The sequence below is a fragment of the Pholis gunnellus genome, assembly GCF_910591455.1.
Source record: "Pholis gunnellus genome assembly, chromosome: 17".
Taxonomy (NCBI): domain Eukaryota; kingdom Metazoa; phylum Chordata; class Actinopteri; order Perciformes; family Pholidae; genus Pholis; species Pholis gunnellus.
Window position 1 is genome coordinate 11,845,750 of NC_136544.1, and position 15,332 is coordinate 11,861,081.

The following is a 15,332-nucleotide window of genomic DNA, read 5'->3' on the forward strand; positions in this document are numbered from 1 at the left end:
AGCGGTGCTCTGAGACTGTGCACGTGACCTGATTTCACAAGCTGAGAACTTTGTTAGGGCGACCAAGACCTCCTTTTTCCGTTACAGGAAGCTGTGTTTACAGAACAGACATTAAGAAGCAGATGAAGAAAATCAAATTCATTCACTGCGGATTTTGAGTATAGAAGACCATCAACAATAGCTGCAGAGCCTATTACAAACATTTTAGAATTGATTGATTGTAACCATTTGACTTGTTTTGTAACTGGAAACATGTGCATTGAAAGTAGAAACTTGAGATGGACACTGATGCCACTCTTTCTGGCTGGTAAGTAAAACATTTACATCTCATTTAATGTTTTATTTAAATGATTAGAAACCTCACCGGTTATGAATAGATCCATCTCTTTCAGGTGTCCTCTGCAATACATGGAGAGTGGAATATCACCGGCAACGTGTCTGTGCAGTCAATGGCTCGTATGTTGTCATTCCTTGTTCGTTTTACTATCCTGACGACCGCATTGGGGAAAGATTCTTGTGGCGTCATGTAAAGTCTCGTCGTTACATTTATGACAGCAACTCCAAAAACGTCACCACACGATTCCAGTATGTTGGTGACGAAAAACACAACTGTTCTTTAAAAATACACCAAGTGAAGCATCACGATGCAGGAAAATATACCTTCAGATTTATAACTAACTCCGAAGACGGCAAATGGACTGGTAAAGACGGCTCAAGATTAAAGGTTGTTGGTAAGTTTTCTTTTCCATAAAACTAGCTGTGAATCTTCTCTGCATTTCAATCTGTAAAGTGTGAAACTGAAGCAGTACTTTGCACTTCTAGATTTGAACATTTCCGTGACACGTGGAAACGGAACGACGAAGGAAGGCGACTCTGTGAATATGACCTGCATGAATGTCTGTGACGACGATAACCTTTCGTCTGCTTTCATCTGGTTTAAGAATGGAGAACCCATAAAGGAAGGACCTGTACTTTATTTAAGCAACATGTCCTCCACAAACTCTGGAAACTACGCTTGCTCTCTGAAAACACACACAGGAACAGCTTCAGGAGTCATAAATATCGATGTTGAATGTGAGTATTGGACACAAGATCAACACTTTACAGAGTGAGAATGAAATGGAAAGGGTATAATTTAGATAATGGAAATTAAATCTATTCTAAGAGTTCTCTGATCATAAACACGTTTTCTTTCAGATGGCCCCAAGAACACATCAGTGTCTGTCAGACCATCGACGGAGGTAGACGTCGGGAGCAACATCACCCTGATCTGCAGCAGCCATGCAAACCCTCCAGTGGAGAATTATACTTGGTTTAAAATCTGTGATGACGGCGACGATGATATTATGGATGTGGGACACCGGCCTGAGTTCCTCCCTGCTGACGGTGGTCAGTATTTATGCAGCGCCACCAATAAACATGGGAGCCAAAACTCCTCTGTCGTGACGATAAAGATTAAACGTAAGTAGGATAATGTCGTTGATATTAGTTGTTTAGTGGCTTTGTGTCCTGAAAAATAGTCATACAATTTGAAAAATCAGCCATGTGTTGTGTAGGATATGCATCAACCGATATGTATTTCTTTTGTCAGAAAGTCATTATCATACAAAGAAATGTACAGTTTGTTATCGCGATGTTACTCAATGTTTGAGGTGAATAAGACCAAAGAGAGGTGGACCTCTTATAAACAAAGATTTATAAAACAGGACCCCAAACAGAGTTGAATTGATACCTTTTGTTAATAACGCCATGTCGTGCTTTGAGACTGATTAAAAAACAAGTCATTACAACAGCTCTAACACTCTGCCTTCGTTTCACAGCATATTGGGCAACATTTACCAGAGATGCGCTGATCATTGCTGCTGTTGCTGTGCTTGTGATTGTGATCACCGTTATCGCCCTCAGAAGGTACGCTGTATTTATAGCCCCTTTCATATATGCACCCCTCCTGTGGCATAACGAGTATTCAGATACTTTACTCAAGTAAAAGTAGTAATACTAAATACTCTTTCACAAGTAAAGGTCATGCATTCAAATGTTAAAAGATATACTTTTATTAATCCTGAAGGAAATTCTTCTGCCAGAGATTGATCAAAATGTACCATCAAAGATACGAAAACAACAGTAGAGTAAAAACATGAACATACAGTATATAAACCGTGGAGTACTAAATACTGTATAAGCAGGAATACTAACACCAATACAAAATACAATAGCAGTAAGAATAAGATACATTTCATAGAATAAGTAAACTAAAATAGATGAAGAAAATAACATAAGAATAAAAACAAGAATAGAAGTGTAAAAATAATAACAATGGACCCTGTCAGGGTATTACTATATGTTAATGATTTAAACTTTAGATATATTTAAGTATAAACTTTTTAAATATTGTAGTTGGTCGAGATGGGACAATAACTAATTACTTATACTGTTTGGTGGTTCAATCAATAGTAATGCATCATATTTCTAAACGTTTCATATCATTTGTACAGTATGTAACGCACCGCTGGACTGCCGTCCACCCAAAGGTGTCTTCCCTTATGTTGCTTAGTGCTGTGCTTGAGTGGCGGCTCCCTCAGCCGTCATGTTGATTTTTATTGTACTTGCTTGAAGGGTTCACTCACCCTGTTATCATTCTTATGACACCAGCTAAAAACCCGGCATTGCTCCACCTAAAACACCTGACTAGAGATCCAAGAGCCAGGGTAATCAACACCTGTGTGGAAGTGCAGAGCCTTCCATCTGCAAAGTAATTAGCTAAAGCTGTCAAATAAATGTAACGGAGTAGTTTCAATATTACCCACTGCTATGTTCATCTGACTAAATAGTAAATACAGACCCTTTCTTTAGGTAGGCGGACGTAGTAACACCTCTGAAGCCCCTAAAAGTTCTTTGGTTTCACTCTCGGGAAAACAAGCATGCATTGAATGTCATCGGATTGAAGTACACATGTACAAACATGTGAAAATACAGACATTCATACTAAATGAAGTAAATAAGGAGTTTCATCCATTGCCCTCAGATGAACTTAAGTTTTGTTTGCAAAACTTTTACTAAACATGGCCTAATGTGACAGAAAGCATGACCGCAAATAAGATCCTTGCAATGTTTTTATCATTTACTCAGGGGTCTGCTGATGTACTGTACCGTGATTATGTCTTATAGCGGTGTCGCGATTCTGTTTATGTGTTTCAGACTCCACAAAAAAAGGAGGTGGACATCGAACACGGACGGTGAGGAGGACATACAGGTGATCTTTTCATGGCATACATTCGAGACAGTGCTCTCCAGTCTATATTATAATAAAAGCCCTCAATTGCACAGAGGTTGTCTGCAACTTCAGCACGTGAACGGAGAGTCAAACCCACATCCTAAGTCTCCGCTAAATGACAGATCAGAAAACACAGGGGTTGTTTGTGTGGTGAGGGGGAAATAGAAGCTCATAATAGAAAGATCAAGGCGGGATTTGATGTAAGAGGAGGACATTGTGCTGCACTAATTAATATTGTGTTATTTCTTTATGCTTGCATGCAGGATACAGACTATGTCAACTGGCTCGCATGTGACAATAACCAATCACAAGAGGGGAATCAGTGTGAGGGAGGAGGAACGGCAGAAGTCATCTATACGACTGTATACTTCAATAACAAAACAAAGTCAAACATGTGAGATATGACACTTTATTTATATATCTTTTCACATTTATTGCATTGGAGGCACACGTGTTGATTGGCTGTGTCACCTGCAGGGAGCAGCAGACGGACTCCCAATCTGACTATGAGAATGTGATTTACGTCAGTTTGCAGGTAAAACCCAGAAAAAATACTTACAGATTTAACGGATGATTATTTGCATAAAACATCTGAAGTGCAAACTTTTTTTTTTCTCTTTTTCAGAAACCTACTGTTGAACCGTTGGTACATTGAGCCGCCCCGAGTTGAAAACACACACATGCCGCTTTGCAGGAATGATTGTGGCGTAGGGTTTTGAGGGGACTGATGTCCGTAAGATGCATTATGTGCAATATAAATATTATATCCAAACAACAAGTGATCTCACACTGTGTGATGTTACCGGAGTCTGTACAGGTTTGCTTACTGTTGCAATTATTCTGTTGGCTGGGTGTGTGCGCAATTTTATTGTTTTCTTTATGTCTGATTCAACACAAAAGAATGAGTCTGAAAACCTACGTGCACATTTTCCCAGAAGGAGAACTCTGCTGGCAACCAAATGAATGTCAAATAAACAAACGTATATCAGGTTGTTCTTATTATTACGAGGTTTCATCAAAGAGAAGAATGTGCACACACTGTCTGGTAGTGTTTTGTAAATCACATAAACTCCTGTTTTGTGCTTTTGGCACTGTAAAAGTGAATTTACTGTCTGTGGTCTTCTGTGTTTCCTGAGCATCTCAGGAGCTGCCAAAAAAATCATGTTCCCCTCTCTAAAACACTGATGAGTGCTACAGTCAGTAAAACAAATGTTCTCAAATCTGTTCAGTGGTCTTTCTTTCAATGAGTTAAACTCAACAGGTACAAAATGTACCAAGAGAATGAAGTGACTTCACTTGTTTCTAGTAACCTGTCTTTAGAAAAGAAGACTGATCCGATTCAGCGCTGCACTCGTGTGACATTGTCGGACTCACGATGGACAAAAAAAGAAATAAAATCTTCTTTTTCATCCCCCACATTCTTCTTCAACCTTGTGCCTACATTATTACCTAAACAAATGCCACTTCAGGTAACTATATTTTTACTACAATTAAGTGACCAAAAGTAAAAATGTCAAATTAAGGCAAAAAAAATGTATAAAGGCTAAAACTGTTCAATTGAGTACAGTCATTACTTCTGGGCCTGGTTTCATGTCTAGCCTAAACTGCTGAGGTTGCATCTAGTCTGTGGTGTGAGTGACCTGCTTTTCGTTTTAAAGACGATCTGATACTTATCATTACAATACAGGAAGTTTTGCTTCGCAGAGGAAGAGGAGAAACTCTGTGAAAATGATGAATGTAGCCTTCAGAAACGTTAAGATCAAAGAGGAGCTTTATGATTACTTGACATGCAAGTGGAAGAAGTTTAAACGTGTGTGTTGAATGTAGAAACCTGACCATTAAAATGACGTTTAAGGGTAAACTAACACGTCAATACTTTTCTTTTAGATGTTTTTTCAGTCGGTGGATAATGGAATATAGCCAACAACGTATCTGTGCCGTGAAAGGCTCATTTGTTGTCATTCTTTACTCATTTTACTATCCTGAGTGTATATATATATATGTATATATATACATATTTGTATTATTATTTATTTGTATTATTCACAACAACCTCCAAAGGGACTGATCAGAATGAAAGGTTGTTGGTAACTTTTCTTTTCAATAAACTGTGAATCTTCTCTGCACGTCCATCTGAAACATTTGAAACTGCAACAGTACTTTGCACCTGCTAGAAAAGTTGGTTTTATAGTTTTCATTATTCAAGGATCATCAAAGTTGAATTGAAATTGTCATAACTTTAATTTAAGCACCTCAATCTCATCTCACAAAGCCAACCCACTGCCTTTGTTGCACAGAATACTGGACGCCGTTGAACAGAGATGTACTGATTACTGCTGCTGTTGCTGATCTTCTGATTGTGCCCGCTGTTATCCATCAGAGGGAAAGCTGTATTTACACTGTATCACCATTATATCTCACACACAAACGGTCATGTGGGGATGTTCAATAGTCTGTTCACGTCTTTCAGACAAAGGACAAGAACACTAGACCAGATTCCGACTGAACCAGTATCATCATATTCATATTAACAGTTCATTATTGTGTTCTGGACTTTGTTCGTAACTTAGAGCAACACATGACAGGTTCGGCTGTTAGCTGCTCTGAGGTTGTCTGCAAACATGTTGAGCAGGTTATTGGAAGCTAAACCCACATCCTACGGCTGTCTTTGTTGCGTGTGTATAAAGACCCTGCAGTAGTTTACAGTAGAATTACAAATGGAGAACTGAATGTATGAGGAGGATTTTGTTGGACACTAATTTATCATTTTAATTATATTCAGAATACAGACTACCTCAACTGGCCTGTTTTGACAATAACCATTCACAAGAGGGACATCAGCGTGAGGCGGCGACACTGGAACTCATATATGCAACTGTTGACTATTATATTTTGATTGTTACAGAGTTTTCCAATCATAATTTATGTCGCATTAGAGGCACATACTCATTAACCGTCTCTCCTGCAGGGAGCAGCAGATGGTCTCCCGTGATGATGACGATTTAAAACACGGTGCGCAGGTGAAGCTCAGCGAGCTCTTACTCATTTCATGAGTAACGACTGTTTCCCCCGACTTTCTTTTTCAGGGACCGTCGAAGCCTTCATATAGTGAAACTCTCTAATCTGACAACAAGCACGTGCCATTTCACAGGAACAGGGACAGGAAACTAAATATCAGAAAAACACATTTTTCTTCTATCAACACTAATTGTTGTTGCTCAAACTGAAGAAAGGTCACAATCACAGGTGAAGGTTTGCAATCGATTTAAAACCCTCACTGAAGCTTTGTTGTCTCTCAAGAGTGGCTTACTGAAGTGACGAATGTACCCAAAAGGCTACAAACAATTGCAACAGGCTGTCAACGATGAAAATATGGGAAGTAATTTAGATACACAGATTTACATGAAGTACAAATAATTATGATATACAAATGAGAGCGAAACTAAAACACTGTGCAGCGAAACAGTAAAAAGACGTGTATAAAATAATACACATGTAAAATGCAAACATTCATCGTTAATAACTGTATATGCCACCTGCTATTCCATGTTGGCTCTTATTTACAGCCCAGTAGACTTTGACATGCTTCTTGTATCTGAGCCAATAAACACGCTCAAAACAGCTCCTCTTGCTCTTATTGAAATAGTATCCGAGCAGTTTTATGCTTAACATGTCTCATGCACACAGGTTTTTCAGTATGTTTTGGAAAATACATTTTTTGCTCCCTATTTTTACTTTTGCATACAAGTCGCACGGTGAAGACATTTCAATACCTTTTGGATCTGACGGCCTGCATGTGAAACACTCCTGACCTGGGAGTGCAGTCCAGGTTACCATGAAAAACGCACCCTCGCACAATGAAACACTCAAGATAGGTGTTTTAGCAAGATAACTTAGGTGACTGATTTCCACGGGTGAAATCCTTTCTGGCAGACAAAGGTTGAAATAATTCATTTTCTTTTCACTCTGTGGCACATTCGTACCCAATCTTTCAGATTATTCTGCCCTCTGCTGACAATTTAAGAGCAAAGCATCCTAAAACAAGTCTGGTGTTGAGCCTCCATTACTCTACCACTGCATGCGACACAAAAATGAGAAGTGGGTGTCATGTGAGAGTTGTTAAGAGAGGCACAGCTCGTAACAGAGTGAAAGGTCATCGCAGGACTCTCAACGTGTCACAATGAACATCTGCAGGTTGAGCAGGTTTCCCTTTACTGAGAATTCACAGGAACAGTGTGTACACAGCACACAGGAAGTGTCTTTGACTGTGCGTTTATTCGTTCCATCATTTCGAAGGAGAGCACACACAGAAACTTAATAATGTGACGAGACAAAGTGCGACAAACAACATGTTTGGACGGAGTGCAACAAACGTGCTGCTCTCTGTGGGTGTAAACATTCAGGGCGAATTGTTGCCTCAAAGTGTAGCCAGAAGGCCCGAGGGCTTCAGCAAAGAGAGAGCGGATGCAGTGATTACTGATCCTAAAACGGGAAATGAAGCATGCATCCTGTGCATGAGCCCTGCAAGTGTCACCAGATCCCTTTTCTGAGATTTATCTGGTGACTTTTCAACAAATAACTAATAATTATGAGAGATTTATTACGCTCTTTATTCATACATCAAAAGATATCACCTAAATAAATAATTCTGTAGTTCATAGTTTAAACTTGTGTGTGAATATGTATGATTTGACTTTTTTTTTATGGTAAGGATGATTTATAGTTATATATATATATATATTATATTGTTTACAGGTGTTTCAGCTTTTCAACAGTAACCGGCTTAGGCGTGTCTATCATTCACTGTAAATGGGCACGTAGTGAAGACAGTAAGGCAACCTGCCTGTAGAAAGCAGAAACATGTTTATTCAAAAGAAAATAATAATAATACAGGAGGAGAATCACACATTTCATCAACTTCCAGCCAATCATATCCAAGAAAGCACATCTTCCCTCTTGGATTGTGCTAAAATACATAGCTACTCTGTTCTTCTGTTAAAAAAAAAAAGTATATGCTTGATTATAAATGATTGATGAGTGTCACAAGAAAAGGTTGTTGAAGCTACTTTGTTTTACAGTAATGACAGTTCTAATGAGTGAGTACTTTCCACACCGAACTGCCAGGATATAAAACTACTGATATGAATCATTCAGAAAGTTAACTTAGTTTTGAGATGACGCCCATTTCTGACAAAACGAAACTTTCCAAGACATGCGGAAATGAAATGACAGCGGGACTCTGATGCGGCAGCAGACATGAGATGTCTTTCTGGGCTTTTTCCTTTTTGCAGAAAACCGAAGAAAGGGGTCGTGCGACGCAGTCCGTTCAGGTAGGACTGCTCACGTGTTTGTGTGAATGCTTTCTAGAGACATCTCGAGGTGATAAGGTCACACTTTACGTTGTGACATTAGCATTAAATTAGCTAGAGGAGCTATCAGAGCTCGCTGTCAGGGGGTTTACTTCTGAGTCTGACTCACGCTGGGGGGGGGGGGGTTCAAACGCCATCTAATTTGGTTGACTCGTGTCCTTGCACCTGCACATTAGTGTTTTATGTCTGGAAAATGAGTCAAGGGGCAATTGCGCAGTAGACTGGCTGTTATATAGCGAGTTAATACGCTAGTTAGCTAACTCGCTGCCAAAGTGTCGTAAACCTCTAGTGAGACACGGAGCTGGTACTGTAGTTATACATGTGTTGGTAATACCGGATTATAATGACGGCTGCTGTATGTTTTGTTTAGTTAACGTTCTCGGTATTGCTGTTGTCAGTTGAGTTTATCGTTTAGCAGGGGTCGAAACAGGAAGTGACGTCAATGCAAACGTTGTTATTGGCTGAACTTTGGAGCCAAAAAGCCAAAGATCTTGTCACGAGGAAGAGGAAACACTCGGTTCTTTAAAAAAACGTTGTCCCGCCTCTAGTTTGGTTTGTTTCTTACTCAGAAACGCAGTTTTCCACGCACAATACAATTTCCACAAATGATGCATTATGCTATTTTAATAATGACTGAGTTTGGAACACAAATAAACATTTTTGAGAGTATGAACAAAATGAAATGTGTCTGTTCCCCTTTTTCTTTTACCGACCCTGATGTTGATAGTTGATTTCCTATACATGTCAGGAAATCTGAAGAAAATCATGTGATAAAATCCCGAGGGTTTCAACTGAGAGAGCAGAGCAGTGATTAGATTACATTACATTGCCTGTACCAGTGATATCGTCTGCCTCAGAATAGATTTTATTGTGTGTTTATGAGAGTCAAAAGGGTGCACATGAGTTTCTTGCGGGGGGGGGGGGGGGGGGGGTTCCTACGGATAAAAAATCCACAGAGCCTGGAGCACATTGGACCAAGTCTAGGTCTGTTCAGGTTTATAAACACCACCCTGGTTATTCTGGGAGGGGGGGATGCCATTGATCTCAGGATAGTGTGATATGTTTCGTGTCGCAGTGAGACATCTTGGTTTTTCTTCCTCTTTGGCTGAAGTGATTTTTTTTTATTGGATGTGAGTTAGCGGGTCAGAGGGTGGGCGCTCTGTGTAGTGGTTCACTGTCTGCTGCATAGCTGTTTCCATTTCAATCACTTAACGACACGTTTATAGGCTCGTTTGTTTGATACGACTGCTCTCAGTCCGTGTCAATGAAAGAAATGACTGTGCTCCGGGAGGATGTTTTGCAGAGCTGTGAACGCTGACTCACGAGGGCCTCCAGAGGCGAAAGTGAAAGTGAAAGGAGTTTGCTGGCACATTGCAGCTAAACGTGTTCCTTTTCATTTGCAGAGATCACTGAAGTCCAAAGATGAGGTGCCCAGGTTGTAACCATAATATTTTGGAGAAGACAGCCAAATTCTGCAGTGGTTGTGGCAAGAGGCTGTCAGTCCAACCTGCAAACACACAGGGTAAGTTCATTCATTTACGGTTTAATATGATATATTTACCTACAGGATTTGATTAATGAGCTCCACAAAATGTATAAAGAGCGTCTATGTTATGTTAGTTAAGACGGCATCTAGAATATAATTTGCAGGACAAGTGAGGTATACTGTACATTAGCAGTGGTTAGCTGTGTGCTGATGAGTGTATGTTTTTTTTTTTTTTTTTTTTAAGTGGGGCTTGAACACCTTTTATTCTGTATATTGTCATGACATGAACCTACATTACATCATAGTACTTATCAAAGCAAAATGAGAAAGTGTTTGACTTAAGAATAATAAGATAAGTGATCGTCAAGTGTTCTTTTCTTACCTCAAGATGGCAGCGTCTCTGCATTAGCCCTCCACACATTTGCAGACAGCAGGGCGGGTTGGGATTAAACAAACCGCATCTTTAAACACTTAGTGTGAGATTACATTTGAGAACAGAGTCATTATTGTGACGTATTTCATAAAAAGCCAGAGGGGGAAATACAAACTTGAGACGCGTGACATAATGATCAAGCTTACGTGTTTTGAAACTGATAATACAAAATAAAAAAAAAGTGGATTTGTGGGGAATTAGTTTTTGGCTGGAATGCAAATTGGGTTTTGGCAATACACTACTGTTGCTTTGTAGTTGTCCTTTATTCTAATAATTGCAGTGTTTTTCACATGTTTTTGGATGCAGTCTGATTCATAATACCGCTAATTCTTAATCTAGATACAAGCGATCAGCCCAAGCACTTGGTGGCATTCTTGGAAGGTACAGCTGAGGAATCTGTGTCTCAACAAAACGTCCCACCGGCGGACAGCAAAGACTCCAATAAATCCCCCAAAAGAAAAAGTGAGGAGAGCAGCATCAACCCAAAGAAAAAAGTAAGTTTAACTGTCACTGTGTCGCTCCGCTTTTCAATTTTCTCTCTTTTCATACGAGTCTAAATGCAGATACTTTTCTTTTTCACTCATGAAAACAGAGTTGTGAAAACTATATTCTATTTTTGCTAGTAAATCCTACAAACTGCTCCTTTTAAGTCAGAATGCAATCAAATCATTCTATTATTTACTATAAGTAGATATCACGAGGTTTGTTCTAACGTTAGTTAACAGTAGAGTCAAGTGGACTATGAATTCAGTTGAAAGCTGATCATTGAAAAAGTCAAAAAGACACGCCTCAAGTTTACAACTCTAATAATAAAATGCTAATTATTATCGGGTGCTCACATCTTTTGGAATAGCAGTTAGAAAAAGTTTAGATCTTTAGAAATCTAAAATGTTTATCCGTCACTAATACTACCAATATGTTGACTCTGTGTTTGGACTGTGGTCATGGTTTCACACAAGCAGTAAAAGTGGTTTTGTAAAACTGATTGTCTTCATAGAAAAGAAACAGGAAAAAGAAAAAAAAGAAGAAGGATGACAACTCGTCATCAGACCAAGACCTGTCCCATGTCCCCCTGGAAGACAGCCAGGGGAAGAAGCTGCAGACTAGGAGAGACTCTTCTGACAGCGAAAGCTCAGATAATGCAAAGGATGAAGCACTGGAGTCGCTGCAAGATGGGCCCTCCTCGCTGGAGAGCCAGCCCAGTTCCTTAACAGCTGACATTCCTGCTGCACCAGCTGAAGACACACAAGTAGTTCAGAGTGAAACACCTGCAGCCACAGTAGCGACAAGACCTGCGAGGCAGCCTGAGGAAGCTCCGGGTAACCCTGATGAGAAAGAGAGCAATCCACCTCAGGACCAGAACCTCAAGACTGCACCGGCTGACACTCCGACACCCATCTCAGGAGACGGCAAGAGTGCCGCTTCTCAGTCAGGTTCAGGCGACGGTACGAAGCCCACCAACCCTCAAAATCAAAAGACCGACAAGAAGAACTCAAAGAACAAGAAAGACACCTCCGCCACTCAACAATCCCCACAGGACCAGAATGCCAACGTGGAGAAAAATGCGAAACAGACGGGACAAAGCAAACCAAAGGAAAAGAGTCAGCAGGACCAGACGCAGAAACAGAATGTGGCAGCTGGACAAACGATGGTTTTTGGCCCTCAAAAAGCATCAAAGGTAATGCTGACTAAAATCATTATTGACAAACAGAAGCCTACATTATCGTCTTTTGGTGGTGAAAGGAAACTAGTTTGTTTTCATGAATTAAAATGTATATTTAACATGCATGTGTGATGCTACTTGTACAGGCTGACGACACAGGCTCCGGCGTGGACTCAGAGGGGACAGTAAAGCACATGGTGGATCAGAGTGAAACATCTGCTGCCACAGTAGAAGCAAAACCTGCGAGGCAGCCTGAGGAAGCTCCGGGTAACCCTGATGAGAAAGAGAGCAATCCACCGAAATCACCTCAGGATCAGAAACTCAAGACTGCACCAGCTCACACTCCCATCTCAGGAGACGGCAACAGTGCCGCTTCTCAGTCAGGTTCAGGCGACGGTACAAAGCCCACCAACCCTCAAAATCAAAAGACAGACAAGAAGAACTCAAAGAACAAGAAAGACACCTCCGCCACTCAACAATCCCCACAGGACCAGAATGCCAACGTGGAGAAAAATGCGAAACAGACGAGACAAAACAAACAAAAGGAAAAGAGTCAGCAGGACCAGACGCAGAAGCAGAATGTGGCAGCTGAACAGAAGATGGTTTTTGGCCCTCAAAAAGCATCAAAGGTAATGCTGACTGAAATCATTATTGACAAACGGAAGCCTACATTATCGTCATTTGGTGGTGAAAGGAAACTAGTTTGTTTTCATGAATTAAAATGTATATTTAACATGCATGTGTGATGCTACTTGTACAGGCTGACGGCACAGGCTCCAGCGTGGACTCAGAGGGGACAGTAGAGCACATGGTGGATCAGCAGTCTGGCAGCGAGCAGGACTCGACTGCAGCACAGCATTCAGACGCTAACAAGGGAAGTAAAGATGGCAGCAAGAAGTCCAGCTCCCCAGCTGCCCCGCCACCCAAAAGGTGATGAAACCCTCTCGGATCATTGTACACATTTGCTGTAGGTCACCATGCGTCATGCGTTGCATTAGCTTTATCTGTATTTATATGTTTCTGCTTTTTAGGCTGACCAGGAACAACAACATTGCTGCACGTGACAGACTCACAATTTACTTCCATGCAGTCCTGTCAAAGGACTTCAAATTTGTTCCAAATGAAGATCGTATTTTCATCAGGGCTGGGCACTCCATTGGAAAATGGGACGAAAATACAGTTGAGCTGTCGGTGACCAGGTATGTGTTCTTGAATTAACTGTCAATTAAGCTAAGATGGCGGCTTACTTCACAGGCACATCAAACATTGATACACCCAAAAAACAATTCTTTAAAAATCCAAGTTTTCTGTGTTCTTGAATTGTATTTCTAAAGCATACACTTTCCCCGCACAATCACTGTACACATAAATACTACATACTACACATATTATGCCACTTGCTTGTTGACAGACTGGCTCTAACTACGTAATGACCCACCACTCAGGGTTAAGCTGCTTCTTCTAGTGGCAGAGTGGGGAATGACGGTGGCTTTTGATGTGTTCATGGACAAACTGGGCTGCTCATAATGTCATCTCTCACTGACTTATAACAAGATGCACATTTGACGTTTTCTTTTCCTTTTTCACTCAGGGATCTTGAAGATCATGGTTTTCTGGTTGAGGGCAGTCTGCTAACATGGAAAAAGGATGCTGAGTCTGTGTCGATACCATACAAATATGTTGTCTATAAACATAAAAAGCAATATGAGTATGAGTACATATACAAAATGGATTCTACACATCAGACCACCAACAGATGTTTGTTCGTGAAACCCCATCTCGTCAATGACGATGGTAAATGTAAATCTTCACTTGAAATGACTGGAAACATATTTGCCTGCTTGCAAATGGCATCTAATTTTAATATTATGATGTATTTGCATTTCACACATTTTCTACTGTATCTTTTTTTGTAAAGGAGACTGGCATCAATATGATGACATCATCTGTGCCGAGCCATCAAAAGGCATGTACAAACGCTTTAAAGAAAAATTCTGGCCTGAACAAAGGAAGAATTTGATCGAAGGCAGAGAGATTGCGGGGAATATAATGCTGGAGTCCATATTTGATCTTCTCCAGACCTGGACAGATACCAACTTGACAAGTTTTCTGATCCAGCTGAATCAGTTCTGTCAGGTTTATGGGGATCCTTTTGTGTATGAAGAAAAACAAATGAAATGGGGGTCTTTAAACTATGGAGAAGATGATGTAAGTATACCTATATCTTTGTGCACAAAGCCTAGATACTCTGATATAGCCAACCCAATGTACTCGCTCTGTGTCTCCTTTTATAATTTAATAGGTGAAGAGGATGGTAAAGGAATTTATGCTGACGAGGGTGATTCCTCAGTTGCTGAAGAGTGGAGAAGGGAAGATGCTCTACATTCAGGATCCCATGAGAGCGGCTGTGATCATGCTCTGTGTATGCAGAAAGCTTAAATTAAAACTGGATTCTGGTGAGCTCCATCGGCTCTGCGGTGCGCTCTGTCTACCCAAACTAGAAAAAGATGAGTTCCTCCAGTACTGGACAAAGTTTTCTCAGGATGTCGCTACTCTCAAAAAGTATGGGCCTAATCTCTCTCTCTCTCTCTCTCTCTCTCTCTCTCTCTCTCTCTCTCTCTCTCTCTCTCTCTCTCTCTCTCTCTCTCTCTCTCTCTCTCTCTCTCTCTCTCTCTCTCTCTCTCTCTCTCTCTCTCTCTCTCTCTCTCTCTCTCTCTCTCTCTCTCTCTCTATTTATTTATACACAAATATAAAATTTGAAATGACAGTCATAATCTACTCTCTTCTGTTGCTGTTCAGATGCTTGTAACATTTTCTTTGTTGTAGTCTGCCAGAAATGTTGGTGAATCTGATAAACACTGTGAAAACAGAGCAAATGCCGAAATGGATTCTGGTACTACCGCTCCTCCACCTCCTCAAAGGCCCCACAAAGCCCTTTGAAGCAGCGACTTCTGGGAACCCGAAGTATGGCCCAAGCTGGGCAGGTTTGCAAGGCATTGGAATTCCTAACTCTGCATACATGGGCAGTCATGATAGGAAGTATGTACCTCTGTCGGAGTACAGCTTACACAAACATCTTCCAGTGCATTTATTAATAAATAGATAGA

The 15,332-nt window shown here is 40.5% G+C and overlaps 2 protein-coding genes across 2 annotated transcripts in view; both read left to right on the top strand.

Moving 5' to 3' along the window:
• Nucleotides 1-685: 685 nt before the first annotated feature.
• Nucleotides 686-4,463, top strand: LOC306709031 (B-cell receptor CD22-like). The gene is made up of 8 exons (XM_079177045.1): nucleotides 686-724; nucleotides 823-1,074; nucleotides 1,198-1,461; nucleotides 1,821-1,908; nucleotides 3,199-3,253; nucleotides 3,538-3,668; nucleotides 3,752-3,809; nucleotides 3,900-4,463. Exons 2-8 carry the CDS (start codon nucleotides 882-884, stop codon nucleotides 3,927-3,929), a joined length of 819 nt encoding a protein of 272 aa, XP_079033171.1. The 5' UTR covers nucleotides 686-724; nucleotides 823-881; the 3' UTR covers nucleotides 3,930-4,463.
• Nucleotides 4,464-8,475: 4,012 nt separating this feature from the next.
• The window catches only part of LOC306709559 (E3 ubiquitin-protein ligase rnf213-alpha-like), a 29,867-nt gene continuing 23,010 nt past the window's right edge, over nucleotides 8,476-15,332 (top strand). Inside the window, exons 1-11 of the mRNA XM_079177741.1 lie at nucleotides 8,476-8,604; nucleotides 10,047-10,165; nucleotides 10,902-11,056; nucleotides 11,560-12,240; nucleotides 12,372-12,854; nucleotides 12,986-13,155; nucleotides 13,257-13,424; nucleotides 13,817-14,019; nucleotides 14,144-14,433; nucleotides 14,528-14,787; nucleotides 15,052-15,264. Coding sequence (XP_079033867.1) covers nucleotides 10,066-10,165; nucleotides 10,902-11,056; nucleotides 11,560-12,240; nucleotides 12,372-12,854; nucleotides 12,986-13,155; nucleotides 13,257-13,424; nucleotides 13,817-14,019; nucleotides 14,144-14,433; nucleotides 14,528-14,787; nucleotides 15,052-15,264 — 2,723 coding nt within the window. The 5' untranslated portion in view covers nucleotides 8,476-8,604; nucleotides 10,047-10,065. The remainder of the gene's footprint in view (nucleotides 8,605-10,046; nucleotides 10,166-10,901; nucleotides 11,057-11,559; nucleotides 12,241-12,371; nucleotides 12,855-12,985; nucleotides 13,156-13,256; nucleotides 13,425-13,816; nucleotides 14,020-14,143; nucleotides 14,434-14,527; nucleotides 14,788-15,051; nucleotides 15,265-15,332) is intronic.